Raw genomic sequence first — 17,349 nt, forward strand, 5'->3', positions numbered from 1 at the left:
TTCAGACATTATTGAACAAGGTGCAGGAGGGGAGCTAAAAAGATACATGGCTAATATCCTGCTTTGTTTTCCTTTCTGATAAGGGTAAACTGTAGGAAGTAATTCAAAGCTAAGGAGGACTATAAAAAGAAACTTTGCATTTGGAAAGGAAACAAGATGCCCAAAGCACTTCTGCAATTTTCACACAGTTTCTGATGCATTGATATTAGTGATACTGAAAAAGTTGTTGTACTAATGGATTAAATCAGACTGCAAATTCACTTTTAAAATAAATTATGATGGGAAAGCAGAAAATACTGATATCTAACACTAGATGGAATTGTGGAACTGAAGAGGAAGAATCGTTTCTTTTCCAACCAGAATTATTTATGACTTGGTAAAAAAAATAACAGCAGATTTTTACAGATTAGTTGGCATCATTTCCCTGTGCAGGGGACTTGAAAGGCTGCACGTGAGCCCTGCTGGAATCAGCTGTGTTGTGAAGGAACAAAGAAACTGACAAAACCTAACGTGTAGGAAAAACATTCTCTTCTAGAGTCTCTGCCAGAAATAAAACTTTTAAGAATAGCAGCACTGGAATCAATTTGGAAATTAACACCCATTATTTAATTAATATAGTTTAGAGTAAATAATTTCATTATTATTAATTGTTAATTTTAAATGTACATATATGAGATATAGCTGACACAGAGATGTCAATACTCACGTATCCTGTAAGCATTTTAAGGCTCAGTATATCACAGGGTCACATTAGTATGGTAGAATTAACAAGATTTTAAGTTTAGCAGCAAATGCCACTGAAAATTTATAGAGGCATAACGCAGTCAGAATGCTCTGTTTATTGTCTGCTGAAAAGAAAGGAAGTTCAAGTGATGTTTCTATTATAATTTTTCATTTACTGTGTAGATACAAGTTCTCATTTGCATAATATAATAAGATGAAATACAACTCTTGTGCAAGCATCTGCAAAAATTTAACAATAAATATAATATTTTCCACAGTAACTTAATAATGGGACTACAGTGATCTTCATTAAGAAATCTCAATCCTTCTCCTTCTCAGTAGGTGTCAGTATGTACTGCTTCTAACACGCACATGCAGATATTTGCAAAGGTCTTTGACTTTGACCTGATGTCCAAGTATCTTAATAGACTGGCACTAAGCAGATTGACTTCTGTGAGTCCCACGTGCCATGCTTTAACATCACAATTGTTAAGTTTAGGACTGTATTTTTTTTTCCTATCAGAAACGTGCCTACAAAGAACATGCATGGAAACTTAATACTACCAAACCTTTTTAGAATGATGTTAGCAGGAGACAGATCCAAAAATATCTTATGTATTTGTACTGCCTATATGCACAGGTACTATTATACTTGCCCATTTATGAATAACAGGAATAAATAACACAAGTGATCCAATTATTGAAACCAGAAGAAAGGCCCATAAGAACATTCGATCAAGCACCTGAGCAATAAATTTCCAGTCTTCAACAACCTAAAAAACAAAGAACATAAGAGCTGTCCAGTATGTGCAAGAGTGGGTGAAAATGCAGCATCAGACTCTGCAATAATTAATCACTTCATATTTTCCTCCCCCTCCTAGGCAGGTCAACTTGATTACCCCCTCCTTTTCAATATATACACATATTAATAAATCACACTGTGACCCACAGCAGGAAAACACTTCTCTCTACGTAGACCAGTAAAATATGCAGCTCAAATGCTAAATTTTAGTGGACCAGTTGACCCCAATGAGCATAGAACATCCTCAGTTATGCAGAGAGAAAATCAGTATGCAATTTAATAACATACTGGAGGATTTAGGATTCATGCCACAGCCTCACCACAGAGTAGCACTCCCAGGCAGAAGCTGGATGCTAAAGTTGCAAACAATTAGCAGCAGACAGCAGCTCTAGATTACTCACAACATCTGAGAACTGTGACAACTAGTGCATGGAATTACACACCAGGTAGAACACTCACAGTGCTTTCAAGACTGTTTCCCTTTTTGATAGGATTATTTATGTCTACAGACAGTTTTGCAAGTACAGCTGATATAATCATGCAAGCAAATTAAAACTGCCAAAAAAGCAACTTTCGTTTCAATTGGAGCTACCTGCATTTCCCAGGCCTACAGCATCCTGCAAGGCAAGGCTACAGCACCAGCTGTGTAAACTTTATTTTCAACAACCAGGGCTAAAATCTTTCTGCAGTCAAAGCCTGCATTCCCCAGAGGCCAAATAACAAAATGTAAGTGAATCCCCAATCCACTGTATGTGCAGTTCTGGCGTTTAGAGTTACAGCAACCAAAAACCTATCAACTCTTTTGCCACATACAATTGAATAAAGTAATTTAATAAAGAGAATCGATTCACAATTTACTCAAAACTATACCTTTAAGCAAACTATTCTGTTTGTGCTGTATATACATGGACATACTCTGCACTGTATATACAAGAATCCTATTTTGACAGTACAGTATGTATTCAAAATCCAGTCTGGATCCCTCGTGATAATATCAGAGCACAGTCCTGAGAAGCTGCATTAGAAGAATTAATTTGCTCCAAGGCTAACATAGGAGTACATACCTCTCAGCAACTTTTACAAGTGGTGCTAGTTTAAAGCTAGGAAGGAAAACTAATTTGTAATGATCTTACCTGCACAGCATAAATACCCACACTAAGGATAGCTTACTGTGAAAATGCACAGACTGAAAAACATCCTTTAAATTGTATCAAAAGTTGTCAAAGGGAAATGATAATAGGGCTAGAAGAGATCACTCAAAAGTTCATCCAGTCAAAGTCTGATCTCAGCACAAAATAATTAATCTATGGTGACAGCCTGTATTTAAACTAATATAAACTATGGAATTTAAAATTGTCTATATTTGGAAATGAAAGATGCAAGAAAAAGGCTTAGCAGGAATTATTCTGGAATTGTAAATCAAATATATTTTTCAGGCAGCCTGCAGGTACAACACTAAAATGAAAAATACCTACTTCTTTCATTATGAAAACAGCATGCAGCAGCACTGCAGGTAGCAGTTACTGCACATGCTCTTGTAACAGCCGTGTGTCCCTGAGCTTATTTGATTAACAACAACATGGGCTTCTATAGGAAAGCATAAATATGTCAGGAGTTCATGTATGGCATTATACCAACCTGGGAGCTCAGTGTTGGAGCATACCTGTACTTCTTTCCAGCAGAAACAAGTGTATGACTTCCAGTGAAGTATAAAAACTAGAAAAGCTAGCACATATTGAATGTGCCCACACAGTGAATGTGCCCACACAGTGAATGTGCCCACACAGTGAACCATTCCTCCTTCTTGTTGTGCTTCATTTCATTTGCCTTGTTCTTTTTTTCTTTAATTTCCACTTTTAACAAAATGAGTTTAATACAACTAAAACACCTACCTCACGAACTTCATTCTCCTTCATAACATGCCTTGTGATATATCGGATAGAGTCCAGAGCAGCTTCCAAAGTGTTTCTGGATGACTCTGATCCACTCGTATTTCCTTTTTCCTCCTTCTGAGCAAAGTATCTATCTACGTGACTTCTCATGCAAAGCAGCTTGGGAAGTTTGTGAAGAAATATCTTGCGAACCCAAGGTGCCATAGCGTTGTGTGTAGACGAAGAGCGGTGATGAATATTGATAGCAAAGACAGTTATCACGATGGACAGTGTCACAAATATCATAGTAAACACCAAGTATTCTCCTATAAGTGGGATAACTTTAGAAGATGATGGAATAATCTCTTCAATGACAAGAAGGAAAACAGTCAGAGATACCAGGACTGAAGTGCAAAGGGAAATTTTTTCACCTTCATTTGAAGGAAGATAGAAGACGAGGACAGTTAGAAAAGAAAGTCCAATGCAAGGAATGATGAGAAACAACGTGTAAAAAAGAGGTAAACGTCTAATTATAAACGAATATGTAACAAAGGGATACCAGCAGCATCCATCAGTTCTATTTCCTTTGCTCCCTGTTGCAGTCACTATTTCCCATTCTCCATTATCAAAAAAGTCTCTTTTGTCAACATCATAATCTTCTAAAATTATATCAACTTGGGAGCCATCGTAAGTCCAGGAACCAAATTTCATAGAGCAGTTTTGGAGGTCAAAGGGAAAGAAGGTTACATCAATAGTACAAGAACTTTTGTAATTTGCTGGTGGAGTCCAAGCAATGGTGCCATCATATTTTACCACAGTTTTAGTAGACGTCCCCTCAAAACGTCCATCTGCACTGAAAGAAAAAGAGATATATGAAGGAAGAGATGTTTTGTTATTGTTGTTTCAGCTGTTTGCTCCTTCTTTCTCCCCTTTCACTGCCATAATTTTGTACCGTGCTGTGTTCACAGTTTACTTCTTGTGGTTGGTTGATTTCCTGGGGGGTTTGTTGGTTTATAGATTTGTTTTTTTTTTTTTTTGGGGGGGTGGTTTTTGTTGTTTGTTCTGGTTTTGTTTTTTAACCTGAATCTCACACAGTTAATTACCTTCACAAAAGTGAAGAACATTGTCAAGCCATTAAAAGATCTGTACAATTTACAGCAGCCCTGAAGATTCAAGCAAGGGATTGTAGAAATCCTGACCTTTAGCAGCCTGACCAAACCCTGATGTTTCTATTGGTAATACAGCACAAATACTTCTATATCTGGAGAAATCACAATAATTGGGGAAAAAAAACAACCACTCCACTTTTGCTCCACTTCCAAGCTTGAAATTATAATCAGTCTCTCTTGACTTACCAAGCCAGAAAATGTTAGAAGTGTTGCACATGCACCTGAATTGATTAGAAAGGTTCATTCAAAACTTATTTCCTCTGGGGTCCATCAATTCTTGAAGAAACAAACTTACTGCTAATTCTTAATGTACTAAATGTACATCCACATACTATGTACAAGAAGCCTCCTACAAGCAGGTTGGAGAGTCATGTTAGCAAGAGGAAAAGGTGTTCTATATAAAAAGATTAAAATCTTACTTGTCATATAACACAATGTCTGGGATCCAAATAGAATCCGATGGGACACGAATAGATGTTATTCCAGCATACTCTTCAGGGTTCCATCTTAATTTTACATCTATCCATTCCTGTAGATGCAAGAGGTGTAGAAATCATAATAAAGGTGGAGTTTATTTAAGCAGGACGTGATCAGATAAAAATAGACGTACAGGCAACTTAAAATTAGCAAACAAATGCATCACACTTCTGTAAGTTTTCTCAACTTCACATACAACACTGAATTTGCTGAACAGACAACTAAGGACATTGTCCAGCATTTGTTTTTTATGATAAGAGCCATTTGACACTATTTTGATACAGACCTCACAGTATTAAAATCTTTTTTCAGAGCATGTTTACACAAGTAAAAGTATTAGAGATAGTATTTTATATTTGAACTAAAAGCTCTAGAGGGGCAAATGCTCAGAAACTTGCATTTTTCATCAGAGAGAACTGTAAATACATTCAGGTCAGTTCTTATTTCATTTGAGCTGACTTAACTGCAGTAAGTTCTGCTTGCTAAGTAGTAATACAGTTTTCTTGAAAATAAATGCCTGAACTTACAGTCATGTCTTGGAGAGAAGAGAATGGAAAGAACCAGAAAAAAAAAATAGCCAAAATAAAAATAATTTAGTAAGGCAGCAAATATGATTAGAGCCTGCAACCACTTCTCTAAGTTAAATTAAGAATGATTTGTGAGAAGCATTTCACAGGCTAATAGTGGCCACTAAGTTTAGCATGGGACTTAGATTATTATCAAGCCTGTAGCTGCCTCTTGCCCATAAACAAATGCTGTGATGAGCAAAATTAGCTTTTTATAGCAAGTACATACAGGTCTGAAATTGAAAACTTCAGTGGTAGTTATTCACTGAACACCTGACAAGACAAATATCTTAAAACAAATGTATAACAATATACACAAACCCTTCATACTTCTCTTAACACAGCTCTCGAAAGAAAACCTGTTGTACAGAGGCAGTGATTTTCATCATGGTGATAACACACACCTTGGTCTACTCAGCAGCCATACAATGCAGCCTCAAAATTCTTTTTATAAGGCACATTTTAAAAACATATTTCGTTTTTTTAAGCTGAATTTTGTAACAATTCATCCTTTCAATGTAAACAAACTACGTGAAGTAAGAAAGAACTACAGCGTCTGAGCGAACAAATCTTCAGGAAAGTTGCATCCAATTTTCAATTTGCAGTTATGAAACCTCAGAGTTCACTGCTCTTCTACACACACCTGTTTCAGCCAGACGTTTGTGGTCATCAGCTGATTCTTCTCATCCTATAAAAATGAAATGTATTTTATTAAAACAAAAAAATTGCATTGCACATAGTAACTAAGTGCTACAGTTGATGCAAGTTTGCAATGTAAAAAACAGAAAGCACCCCTAAACCATTCCAGTCTTTGCTAATACACTTTTAGGAGAACTTTTAAAACATAACAGTTATGCCCTTATATTATTCAGCTGCTTAAAAAACAGTATTTTCCCCCTCCTGTGATTCTTTCCTCTCTTCCTTTTTTTCATGTGACTGTATTTCATGCACTCTCACTGTTTTGCTATGGAAACAAGATGGAACAAGAAACCTGTGGAGGAAAAACTCCAACTGGAAAAACCAACTGATTCGATTTGAGAAGAATTTGAAGAGAATAAGTTTTGGGAGAAAAAGTAAAATAAAAGAAACAAGCTTATTTACTGTACGTACCACATCTACTAGCTGAGAGATTGCAAGACCAAACTTGATTTTTATCGTATCATTCAAGTGTTCCACTGGACGAACCCATCTTTGATAGTCTTCAAATAAACGTTTAAACAAACGATCTTCACTCTTGGCAATAAAAGAAGGTTCAGATACACCTGCACAATAAAAGCAACTTATTAACAGTGATTTAAACGAGTACATCTGTGTGCATATGCTCAGGTAGTAATAAGTTTCTCATCCCCCTCCATCTAGAAGCATGGCCACGGCTGTGCCAGAATGTTACAAAACGAGCTGATGTATTGGCCCCTCAGTACTGCCAGCATGTTTACTGCTTAAGAAATGAAGATACTTTTACTACTAATAATAACAGAGGCAAAATGCACTCATGTCATTTGACTTACAGCACTTACCAGGCGCCATGCAACCATGGAAATCTCTAAAACTCAAAACTTACCTATGAGGAGTTGAAGTTCTATTGTTCTAAACCAAAGTGGCACTTTTAAAGACCAGCACACAGGCCTTCAGCACACTGCAGAGCTTCTGCTCCTGTTTGAAATGCAGCTATCTCCACCTTGCTTCTTCTAACATTTGTGCCCATGCAACACATAAGCTCTGCAGTACTTGTAAAGTACTTTTCCCCACATCTTTATTATTTTCTAGACATGTGCTAATGTGTCTATCACTAAATCCTCTATTTTTCTATAGACCAGAAGGCACCTTTCTTTTTAAGTAATAGCATGCCGTCAGTCACTTCATTTTCAGAGTGCTCAGGGATCCATTTCAGTGCCTGGAGACTGACTGATGACCTACACAGACAAAGTCCTTGTACAGTTAACAAAGAACAGCAAATTAAATGTCTCCTCCCATCTCCCTGGAGAATGGAATGTTTGGAAGAGCTTTGGAAAACAACAAAGGATGACCCAGGAGATCACACAGACCACCAGAACACACAAAGGGGCTTGCTGCTCACTGATGAGATTTCAACTGACTGAAACTACTGCAAAAGAAAGACTTCGTAATTATTATAGCCAGGCTAAGGGGCAAAGTAACCCAAAGATGTTCACAAACATCTCTTTTTAATGCACCATAACAAAAAGCTATGGCACGACCTTTCTAGAAGTGATGTGCTCACTAACAGTATCCATCTAAAAAAAGATGCATCGAAAATAGGAAAGCACCACAGAATGGCATAAACAGATTAAAACCAGAGGCAGACATGCACGCGAGGAGAGATTTAAAAGATTAATATTATTTTGCTTGGCAAGGAGGTGAATTTAGTGCACGCCACAGAAGACGATGAAGTAGTGAGCGGTGCTTGCAGGAAAATGACTGTTTAACCTTTCTTGTGAAAGAAGACAAAGGAAACAGAAGGATCAATTAAAAGCAATATCAGAGATCTCTATTTAAAGTTTATTATCACAAACATTCAGCGAATCACGATGATCAGACGCTGCAGAGGACTAAAATTCCAGAATTGCCTAAGATTGCGGGGCTGTGGTCAGCGCAGGCAGCACGATGTTTGCCTGTCACTCATTTTAACACAACCTGGGTCAACAATTTGAAGGGCTTGCATTTGTGGCAGACTTGGCTGGGCTGAAGACACCAACTGAAATGCACCAAAGCTCCCTGCCTGCGGCTGCACCCAGCCCAGACAAGCGCAGCATTGCAGCTTTTGGTTTCCTCCCACCCATCACAGTGCTCTGCTGTGCTTTGAGGGCCTGACCACGAGGGAATTTCTCCACCTCGGTCAGCACTGCTGGTCAGAACAGTGCAGCAGAACCACTGTTAGGAATTCTTACTGATATTTAAGCTCAATGCAACCTCGTTAGCCAAGGGTTTTTTCCCATTCCTAACTGCACACGGATTTGCCAAGCCCTGCTTATTACAGACATCTGAGAGAACACTTCCTGAAGACACAACTCAATTTCTCTGTTTCTATATCCCTGTTTCCTCAATGATGAATAGTTTTGTGTACATTCCAGCCTAATGTTTCATAAATACAGGATTTTTGTATGAGCATTAATTGCGTTTTCCTGTTAAAGTTCCAACGCTACCGAATTTTGTGAACAATTTGTGAGCATTAATTGACCTTGAAGCAATGCAGAGGCAGAGTTGCACTGTCACAGTCTCCGTGCTCCTGTAAGATGACCTCCTGTGCACCAACACAGCACTCTCCAGGTACACACCACTTGCAGATGCAGCTTCTCTTACACTGAGCTAAAAGGGGATGTGTGCCCTTACCACTTTGCCACGCTTCAGAGCAAGGTTTTCAAACACCTCACACTCAGACCTACACCATACTCACTGATTTAATGAGATTACCATATTTACTAACAGTATAATTCAACTAATTATCGCTATTTCTCTCTCTCTCATGGAAATATCCACACGTTTTCATGCTTCTAGCTCTCTTTTCTGCTTACTAAATAAGCTGTAAGAGGAGGTTATATCCAGAAGGAGGTTGGAGGCAGTAACAAGGTCTGAAGAATAGGCAAAAATAAAACAAGCCCCTCATCTTTCTGCATGTTATTTAATAGGACACACAGCTCATCCACTGCATGGACTGCACGCGTTCAATTACTCTTCTTTGTGTATTTGCATGCTTTAAAAATTACCAAGTGTGTAACCGTCGTTTATCGGTGTTAGCACTAATTAAAACAATCTGAAGAACTGGTGGTTAGCAGAAAAAAAGGTACAGAAGAGAGCAAAAGAGGGGAAATACAGCTGGCAGCAAGGCAGCAGGCACTTGGAGGAGGCTACACCACGGGAAAAGAGCAGGAAGAAGTTAAACCTATGGAAAGGATTAGCAAAGTGGAGAACAAGCCTCACACTGAAGCGGGTTTTCAGCTCCTGAAGGGCCACTCCAAGTATGCCTGCACCTGTGTGGCTTTAGCCAGGTGGAGCTCAATAACTTCTGCAGCCTGAACCGCAGGTAGCTGCGCTCTACAGTGATAAATCCTGGAGGCAACACTTACTTCCGTTTGCACCCAAAGCTCTCTCCACTCAGTCTTCCTCCGTGTGACTTTGTGTACAGGACAAAATAAAAAAATCAAATCAGAAAGCGGCCAAAATTTGAATTCTGCAATCACAGACAATCATTTCTATGCCAAGAGCGCTCATTTTTTGCATCATTACCTTAAGAACATGGATGCAGTGGGAGCATACTTTTGACAGGGCTACAATGGGTTAAAAATTAAGTAGGAAATGCAATTAGTAACAGAAACAACTGGATCACTACTTGGTGCTTTTTGAGAAGAGATCCATGGCGCAGGGGGCTTCTTAGAAGTTTAATATTATAATTTAGAATCTCTAGCACAGGTTTCTTATTTAATATCACTACAGTGAGAAAGAACACTATGAAGGATAATCATCATGGCCATATATCCGTATTTTATAATTAAAACTTGCTTCTTTAATGGTATTCTGGTGTAGTGCACAGCCTGCTATCCATAAATCTGCCTGCTACAAACTGCAGCACACCCAACAGCTTGCCTGCATACCAGGGAGTGGCATTAACACAGCACACCTGCTTGGGTACACTTGCACTTTTATTACGACAATACTCTAATTTTCAATGTCTTTCACATAATTTATAACGAAGGAAGCACTTTGAAGGCTAAATGTGCAGTGGAAACACTTTGTATCATATTCTACAACTGTCCCATGGTCATTTCAATGGAAATATATTTAAGTTTTCCATCTTTCCTATAAACTCTGAATTTTCTACACCGAGCATTGGCAATTGTCCTCTGAATTCCCCGAGCAGATCTGGTCACATCAGACTACGTTGCTACATTGAGAGCTGGTGACAATTTTAAGCACAAGCCACAGTATTATTGCACAGACAGGAAAAAGTAAAGGAAGAGTACTTTCAATATTAACTATACAGATCTTAAAAATATAAATAAAAACATATAAAGAATGCTCAACACAGAGAGAGAACCCCCTGCCACTGCTTCATTAATCGGCAGATACATGTAACTCAACGACAAATCCCTCTATTCCTTACAATGATCACAAGTTGCAGTTGCTGCACGGTCTTCAGTTTCGTCAGAGGATATCTAGATACCTCCAAGGTTAAGAGTACAACCAAGACAGACCTGTGTTGCAAGAACTTGTACATATTTCCATTTATTTCAGGCTGCTCAAGTCATTTGGAGCATTGCTATTTGCTCTCCCCCAGCACAGCAGTATCGTGCCAGCCAGCAGCAGAGCAGAGTGACGTATTGCAGACATGAAACTGTCAGAGATTTCCAACTGCAACGCTGCTTAGCCCTAACCAGTATGAACAACAGCTCGACATCTGCATGCAGAAAGCAGGGAAAACAGTTCTTACACTCACTTGAATTTAAAAGATCAAAGTTTTCAGCTTGATAATTGGAAAGTATAACTAGACAGTCCCCTAAGAGCTTAGCATCAAGGGATAATTACTGCTCATACTAATGAGTGCATGTACAAATTTTATAACGACAGCAGCATGCTATACTGTCACGCAGCCTGCAGTTCATCAGGAAATAGATACAATCACCTTCGGGCTGCCTGCTCGGAGCCCTGTTTTTGCTCCAAACAACCGCACTGTGGGTTGTATGATAAAAGCACGGGGGTGGCAGGCAGCCCTCTGCGCTCTGCAAGGAGTGCGAGGATGAGCAAGTGCACAGAACCTCCACAGGCAAACTGTTTACTTGTACAGACCTAATCTAGAGAGTGTGCATCGCACAAGCATTCCAAGAATCACCAAAGAAAACAAAAAGAGGAAAAGAGAGGCGGAAATAAACAAATAAATGCCAAGATCCTCTTTGGGAGGGGAAGGCGCGTGGCTTTCTGCTGTCAGGAAGAAGCTCGGGTCGCAGCAGAGATCTTCACCATCTTCTGCTGTGATGGAAAACGCTGCATTTCCAAATTCTGTTACAGAATAACCTTTCCAGTCACATTTAGCAGTAACAGATTGCAATTGTGTATGCTGAATTAAAAGCAAGAGGGCGATGCAATCGAGTTCCCTTACACCCTACGGAGGGCTATTTCCTAAACTTTGAGCTTTCAGAAAAGCCAACTTTATCTTCCGTTAATTTCCCTCCCGCTCGTATACTGCCACTCCCGGATTATCATTCTTTCTGGTAGAAGCCTTAGCAACGCGCCCATAAGGCACTTAGAAATATTTCTCGATCAATAATTCCTTGAAGGAACATCGATTTTGCTCCTCCAAGCTTCGTTTCCCGCCCTCGCGCGCTGCCTCGCACCCCTCAGCCCGTGCCGCGCCCGCAGCGGGCCGTCAGGCGGCCGCTCCTCAACTCCGAGAGACAACGCGCCGCCCCGCGCCCCTCCGCACCGCGGAGTGACCGCAGCGCTCCCCCCTCAGCCCAGAGCCGGGCTGCGGCCCCGGGGCCGAGCGCCTTACCCGCCTGAGAGGCGCGGACGGCGGGGCCGGCTCCGGGCTTCCCGAGGACGGGAGCGAAGAGGCAGGCGAGGAGAAGAAGCAGGGGGCGGCCGCAGCGCAGCCCGGCGCTCGGCTCGGCCATGGCCCCGCCGCCTCCGAGCCCCGCGGCGGGCACGGGGCGCCGCTGCCGGCGGGAGGCGCTGACCACGCCCCGCGCGGAGCGGCCGAGGGGCGCGAGGGGCGGGGGCCACCGTGGCTGCCCGCCCTCACTCCTTCCCTCACCGCCTCCCTCACGGCAGCGGCCCGGGCCGGTGCTCCGCAGCCCCGCTGGGGTTCGGGGGTGTCGGCTGTACTCTCGGCTGTGCGGGAGGAGCGCTGCTGCTGAGGGGGAGCTCCGAACCGGCGCTGTCTGACCGCTCTTCCACACGGAATTACGGTTTCTGAGTCAGAATGGTTTGGAACTTTTAGTCGCAAAACAAATTAATTGATGCAAGCTAAAAGAAGACCAAAGATAATTCCACCTGCCGCGGGTAGCTAACGTATATAATAAAAGCTCCTTCCAGGACCTATTCTCAATACCCGGTAACCAGCAAGCTGTGAGAAGGGATAACTTTAAATGCACCAACTGTGAAATATCAGTGATTAGTGATATTTTTTCCTCAATGGCCGTAATGTTAATACACAGAGTGTGCACAGCATCGGCAGCACTGGAAGCAGCCGGCACGAAGCGAGCAGTGCTCACATGGAACACACCGTGAAGATTTGTACATTTAGGGAGGAAAGCTGTGGGAGATGGGCTGAGCAGCTCTGCACAGCACTGCACAACGAGGGACCTCCTCCACTCCAAAAAAATGACCAGCATTTGGAGGTCCTGGAATGAGCCTTACTGAAAGTGGCAACGTATAACCACAACAGAATTCTCTCCTTCAAGTATTCATGCTGTAGAAAAATGGTGTGGCTATTATGTTCAACGACCAACATGGGTACTTCAGCATCAGACCCACTCTGAGTTGCTGAACTCTTGTATTTCATATTGTCTGCCTGTCCTGCATCCGTGCTTGGGCTGCGTGTGTCACTGGGCTGTGTGTGACAGACATACTGCAGTCAGGGTGGAAGGAGGGCTGCTTACACAGGAGTTCCTCCCAGCACACAGCATTGATCGCAATGCTCTGCGGTAAGCATTCCTCATATTGAGAATCTGGCTGCATGCTGCATGCCCTCCACCATCAAAACATCCAGCGTGTGGCTCTTATTGTGAAGTGCTCGGTGCACAGGCAGTGGTCAGCACAAGATGGAGAATAAACAAAAGCCCAAAGCGTGGCACGGAAATCAAACAAGCAACCTTCCCAACAACCAAACCCACCAATGTTGTATTCTTTCGTGTTGCAGTGGAGTTTGGATGTTTTCCGTGTGCTCCAAAAATTACTGGGCATTGCTTCAACTGGAATTACAAATCCATTGTTTGTGATGAGCACTCCCCTACTGCACTGCACCTGCTGTTCCTGACCTAAGGTTACCACATAAAGTCTGTGTTTCTATTATCAGCATATGAGCATGGTGGAAAACGCATTTCAGAGCCACGTTCAGTTAACAGAGCTAAACATAGCTGCCACTCCAAAGTGCAGGACGTAGCTAACTGGATTTATTACATAACCGTGAATTTGTTTGCAGCTGCGTCCCAGCCTGACCAAACAGATGCTGGAAGATATAAAAGGATTGAATTGTCTGCACTGCATGCCCAAACTTTGTCTAAAAATTTTATGTAGATCATCTGGCAATTTTACTGTATTATTACTGGTATAGAAAAGACTACTAAACAATAAACCTTTTTTTTTCTTCTCATTTGGGCTTGGAGCAAAACGTTAATACTGACAGTAGCATGCTAAGCTTAATATTTATCGCTGAGACTGAAACAGTTACAAGAGAACTGCCTGGGCCTCTCTCAGCAGGAGCTGACAGCTGAAGGTCTCCACTGAAGTATGTGAACCCCCAGCAAATTGGCTGATGGCAGCTTTTACTGGGCACTGTGGAGAGCTTTAACTGGAAAACCAAATGCCAAACTAATCACAGATAAAAACAGCAAACTGCTCCGTTCTCTTTGTAAAAAATCTTTTGAAAAATGTCTGAGAAGCTGAATTTTCTCCTGCTGAAAGCAGAGAGCTATAGAGCCACTGAAGGGTACTCAGTTCTTGCAGATGAAATATTCTAGCAGTTTTTCTTATTGTAATAGAAATGACTACAGTTAAAACCTGAAAACAAGGACAACTTTTACTGCACAAAAGCTGTATAGGATGCCTTCCTTGAAGAACACAGAAGACATTTAAAAAGTCCCTCAGTATTCTGAAGGTACATTTCTCTTTTGTGTGATGTACCTGAGCACGTTAACACCATGCACTTGGATGTCTTGTATACACTTGGATGTGTTATCAGTGCATCACATACAGCTCTGTGCCTTCCAAAACCGTGACATTTAAATACGTGCAATCCTTATGAGTGAATATACTCGTACAACACAGTAGAGAACTATTATCCCCAGTCTTAAGAATCTGAACTGAAAGAATAAATAAGTGGTTTGAGAACAAAAAAGAAGCAGCAGCCAAATTTAACACATCCTTTATCACCTTGTGTGCTCTTTTAAGTACGTAAAACAAAATAACGGGATGAGCAGGGACTTGCATCTGAAGTAACCTTCTGTGTTTCAGAGCACAGTGTGGTAAATCACACAGGTAACAGTCCTACAAGGTATCTGCTCCTCATTTGAAAAGAATTGTCATTAGAATTTATTTATTTATTTATTCTTTATTTAACTTTCATTATCTCTGAAGCTAACATAACACACGACCATTTATTAGGACAACCTATTTGCGAGTACCTGTCCTGGCAAGTTCTATTGTGCATCCAAGTGAGACATAAACTCTCCAGTCCTTAAGTTTACTAACATCATGTTGGGCAAACCATTGCAAGTAAATACTTTTACCTAATCTGAAAGATCTGTCACCTTCCTTGGGACCACATGAAGTTCTGGTGTCAAAATAACACCTAATCCATGGCACTAACTAAATATCTGAAATACTAACTTAATACCTGGTAAACTCCATGCTAGCACCAAGCACACCCCAAATAATACATAAATTAAAAAAAAAGCAAAAGAGGAAAATCATTCTGATCAGTAAAGATAACTCAAATGCATCACCAGAATTAATTCTCTTATGAGTTATGTGTAGCTACACAGCTTAGCACAACACCTCCATACGTAACGGAGTAGAGATCAGAAAATGTAAAACATCCCAGCTTTTGATTACTGCAGAATCTGAGAAGTTCCCCTTTCACCAGGGAATGAAGCAGTCAGGCAAAGAAATAGCATTGGTAATTCTTGAAACAAAGATCCATATGTGCTTTTTACCTCTCTTCCTTAGAAACAGCAACATTTAAGAAACAACATCTTCATAAATCTATAAACTCCCTAGTAATACTACTACACCAAGACTCCTTGTGTGAATTGCACACATTGACGAACCCTAACTTAAATGCTGTAATGGATTTCTAGAAGACAGAAAGCACTGCTGGAGTCTGCTGTAATTTAAGTGATCTTTGACCAGTTGGAAAGAACCTCTGTGTCAGCACTGCTGCTTTTCAGGCGTATTCCAAGCATTATGAAACAGCCATCATCATGGATATCAGTGATTCAGAAATCTGCAAGAGATGCTGGTATTCTCTAATATCTTAAATGAATTATAAGAAGACTGCATGCTAAATTCTCTACATAGAAATGGAGCTTGAGGTATTTATAGTCCTTTGTTATGGAGATTAAATTTACTCCCTGCATGTTGGTGCAACTATTCAGGACTTTTTACACTATCATTCCTAGGTTATGACCTAAAAGAAAAGGTCTAGTATTGCACACGGTGCAAAAAAACCTCAGTCTAACCTTATTAGCTACAAAACTTGAATACTGATAAAGTACTAATTACAGAAGACTAAAGCAATTGAAACAATTGCTCTGCACTGAGACTTAGAAAATTCATAAGCAGGTCCTGTGGCTGCATAGAACCACATCACCCTTACCTCGCTACGCAAACAGCTGTGGCCAACATGAATGCAGTACATCCACAGACACCTGAATCCAGACTCCTTCCTCTGTTCTCAACACTGAATCTTAGAGCAATGAGATAAAAAGAAAAGGGTTTTGTTGAGACTGATGATGGTGATGTATATTTTACCAGCCAAAAATGTCTGGGGTTGGTTAAAAATAAGATACACAGTATGGATTCACTCTGGTTTCTTAAAGTCTTATTAAATCTCTTATTAAATCCTGCAAACATCCGATATCTTTCACAGTGAAAGGCAAAAAGCTTCTACGCATTCCCACAAAATCCAGTCAGTAGCGAGGCTGAATCATCATCCCTACAGTTTGAATTTCAGCAGATTTCTCAATTAAGAATGTTAATCAAGAGGGCTTCTCATCCTGCTTTTTTTATTTAATACAACTGAAAGAGCATAAAAGAATTATGAGTTACTTGTTTACATTCCCTCTGCAAACTTCGTGTTGCTTTTTTTGGAACTAGATCTTCATTATTTTGCATTCAGCATAGGGACAAACCAAACAGAAATTATTCTGATTTCTAATTCATGTACATGCACTATGATTTCTCAAGTGGTTCGCTACTTTGCTCTCTACTGTTGTTTGACAGACAAGGGAACTGAATTCTTTGGGGAAGTGTAAGCAACACTCAGCTACAGAACATAAAACATGCCTAGAGCCTTTCAGGATAAAATGTAGAATAATCAATGCAGCTTTAGAACTGCACACTATTCTCTTTAACTGTTTGCACTCAGACAAGATAGGGCATCATTTCAATGCGGCCTTTGTGAAATGTCTTGCTCATTTGTGTGCACATAGCTAGCATTGTATGATTGATTTCTTCGAAAGCAGGCACTCATTCCAGGTTATGCTAAATGGAACGCATCTGCTACAGGGCACGATCAACACACTACTGCTTGCATGACCACGATACAGCCTGCTACAGAAGGAAGCTGGCCAAAATTGAAACCTGTCATGCCAGTACGTTCCATTTTGGCATTTGTGACATGACCACAAATGCTATTCCAGATTTGAAGCCCCTTCACTACTTGAAAAGGCACCCTCCTGCCTTGCAGTTCACGCACAGAGCTACCAGCTGGCACACACCATGTTATGTTTCAAAGCAATCAGTTCCCTCAAGACAGCACATAGACAGGCATTACCAAGGAAATAAAGACA

The 17,349-nt window shown here is 40.7% G+C and overlaps 1 protein-coding gene across 2 annotated transcripts; it reads right to left on the minus strand.

Annotated features, from left to right (window-relative positions):
• Window positions 1-821: 821 nt before the first annotated feature.
• Window positions 822-16,241, minus strand: CHRNA5 (cholinergic receptor nicotinic alpha 5 subunit). Of its 2 annotated transcripts, none has more exons than XM_042875776.1 (6): window positions 16,155-16,241; window positions 6,719-6,870; window positions 6,252-6,296; window positions 4,985-5,094; window positions 3,418-4,249; window positions 822-1,496 (listed from the first exon to the last, which is right to left on the minus strand). In XM_042875776.1, exons 3-6 carry the CDS (start codon window positions 6,276-6,278, stop codon window positions 1,335-1,337), a joined length of 1,131 nt encoding a protein of 376 aa, XP_042731710.1. In that variant the 5' UTR covers window positions 6,279-6,296; window positions 6,719-6,870; window positions 16,155-16,241; the 3' UTR covers window positions 822-1,334. The 2 variants fall into 2 exon arrangements, with proteins under 2 accessions (XP_042731710.1, XP_042731709.1); XM_042875775.1 differs by lacking the exon at window positions 16,155-16,241 and adding an exon at window positions 12,111-12,231.
• Between the last annotated feature and the right edge of the window lie 1,108 nt (window positions 16,242-17,349).

This window comes from Lagopus leucura, unplaced genomic scaffold, assembly GCF_019238085.1.
Source record: "Lagopus leucura isolate 7727_CA_CO unplaced genomic scaffold, USGS_WTPT01 Super-Scaffold_100015, whole genome shotgun sequence".
Taxonomy (NCBI): Eukaryota; Metazoa; Chordata; class Aves; order Galliformes; family Phasianidae; genus Lagopus; species Lagopus leucura.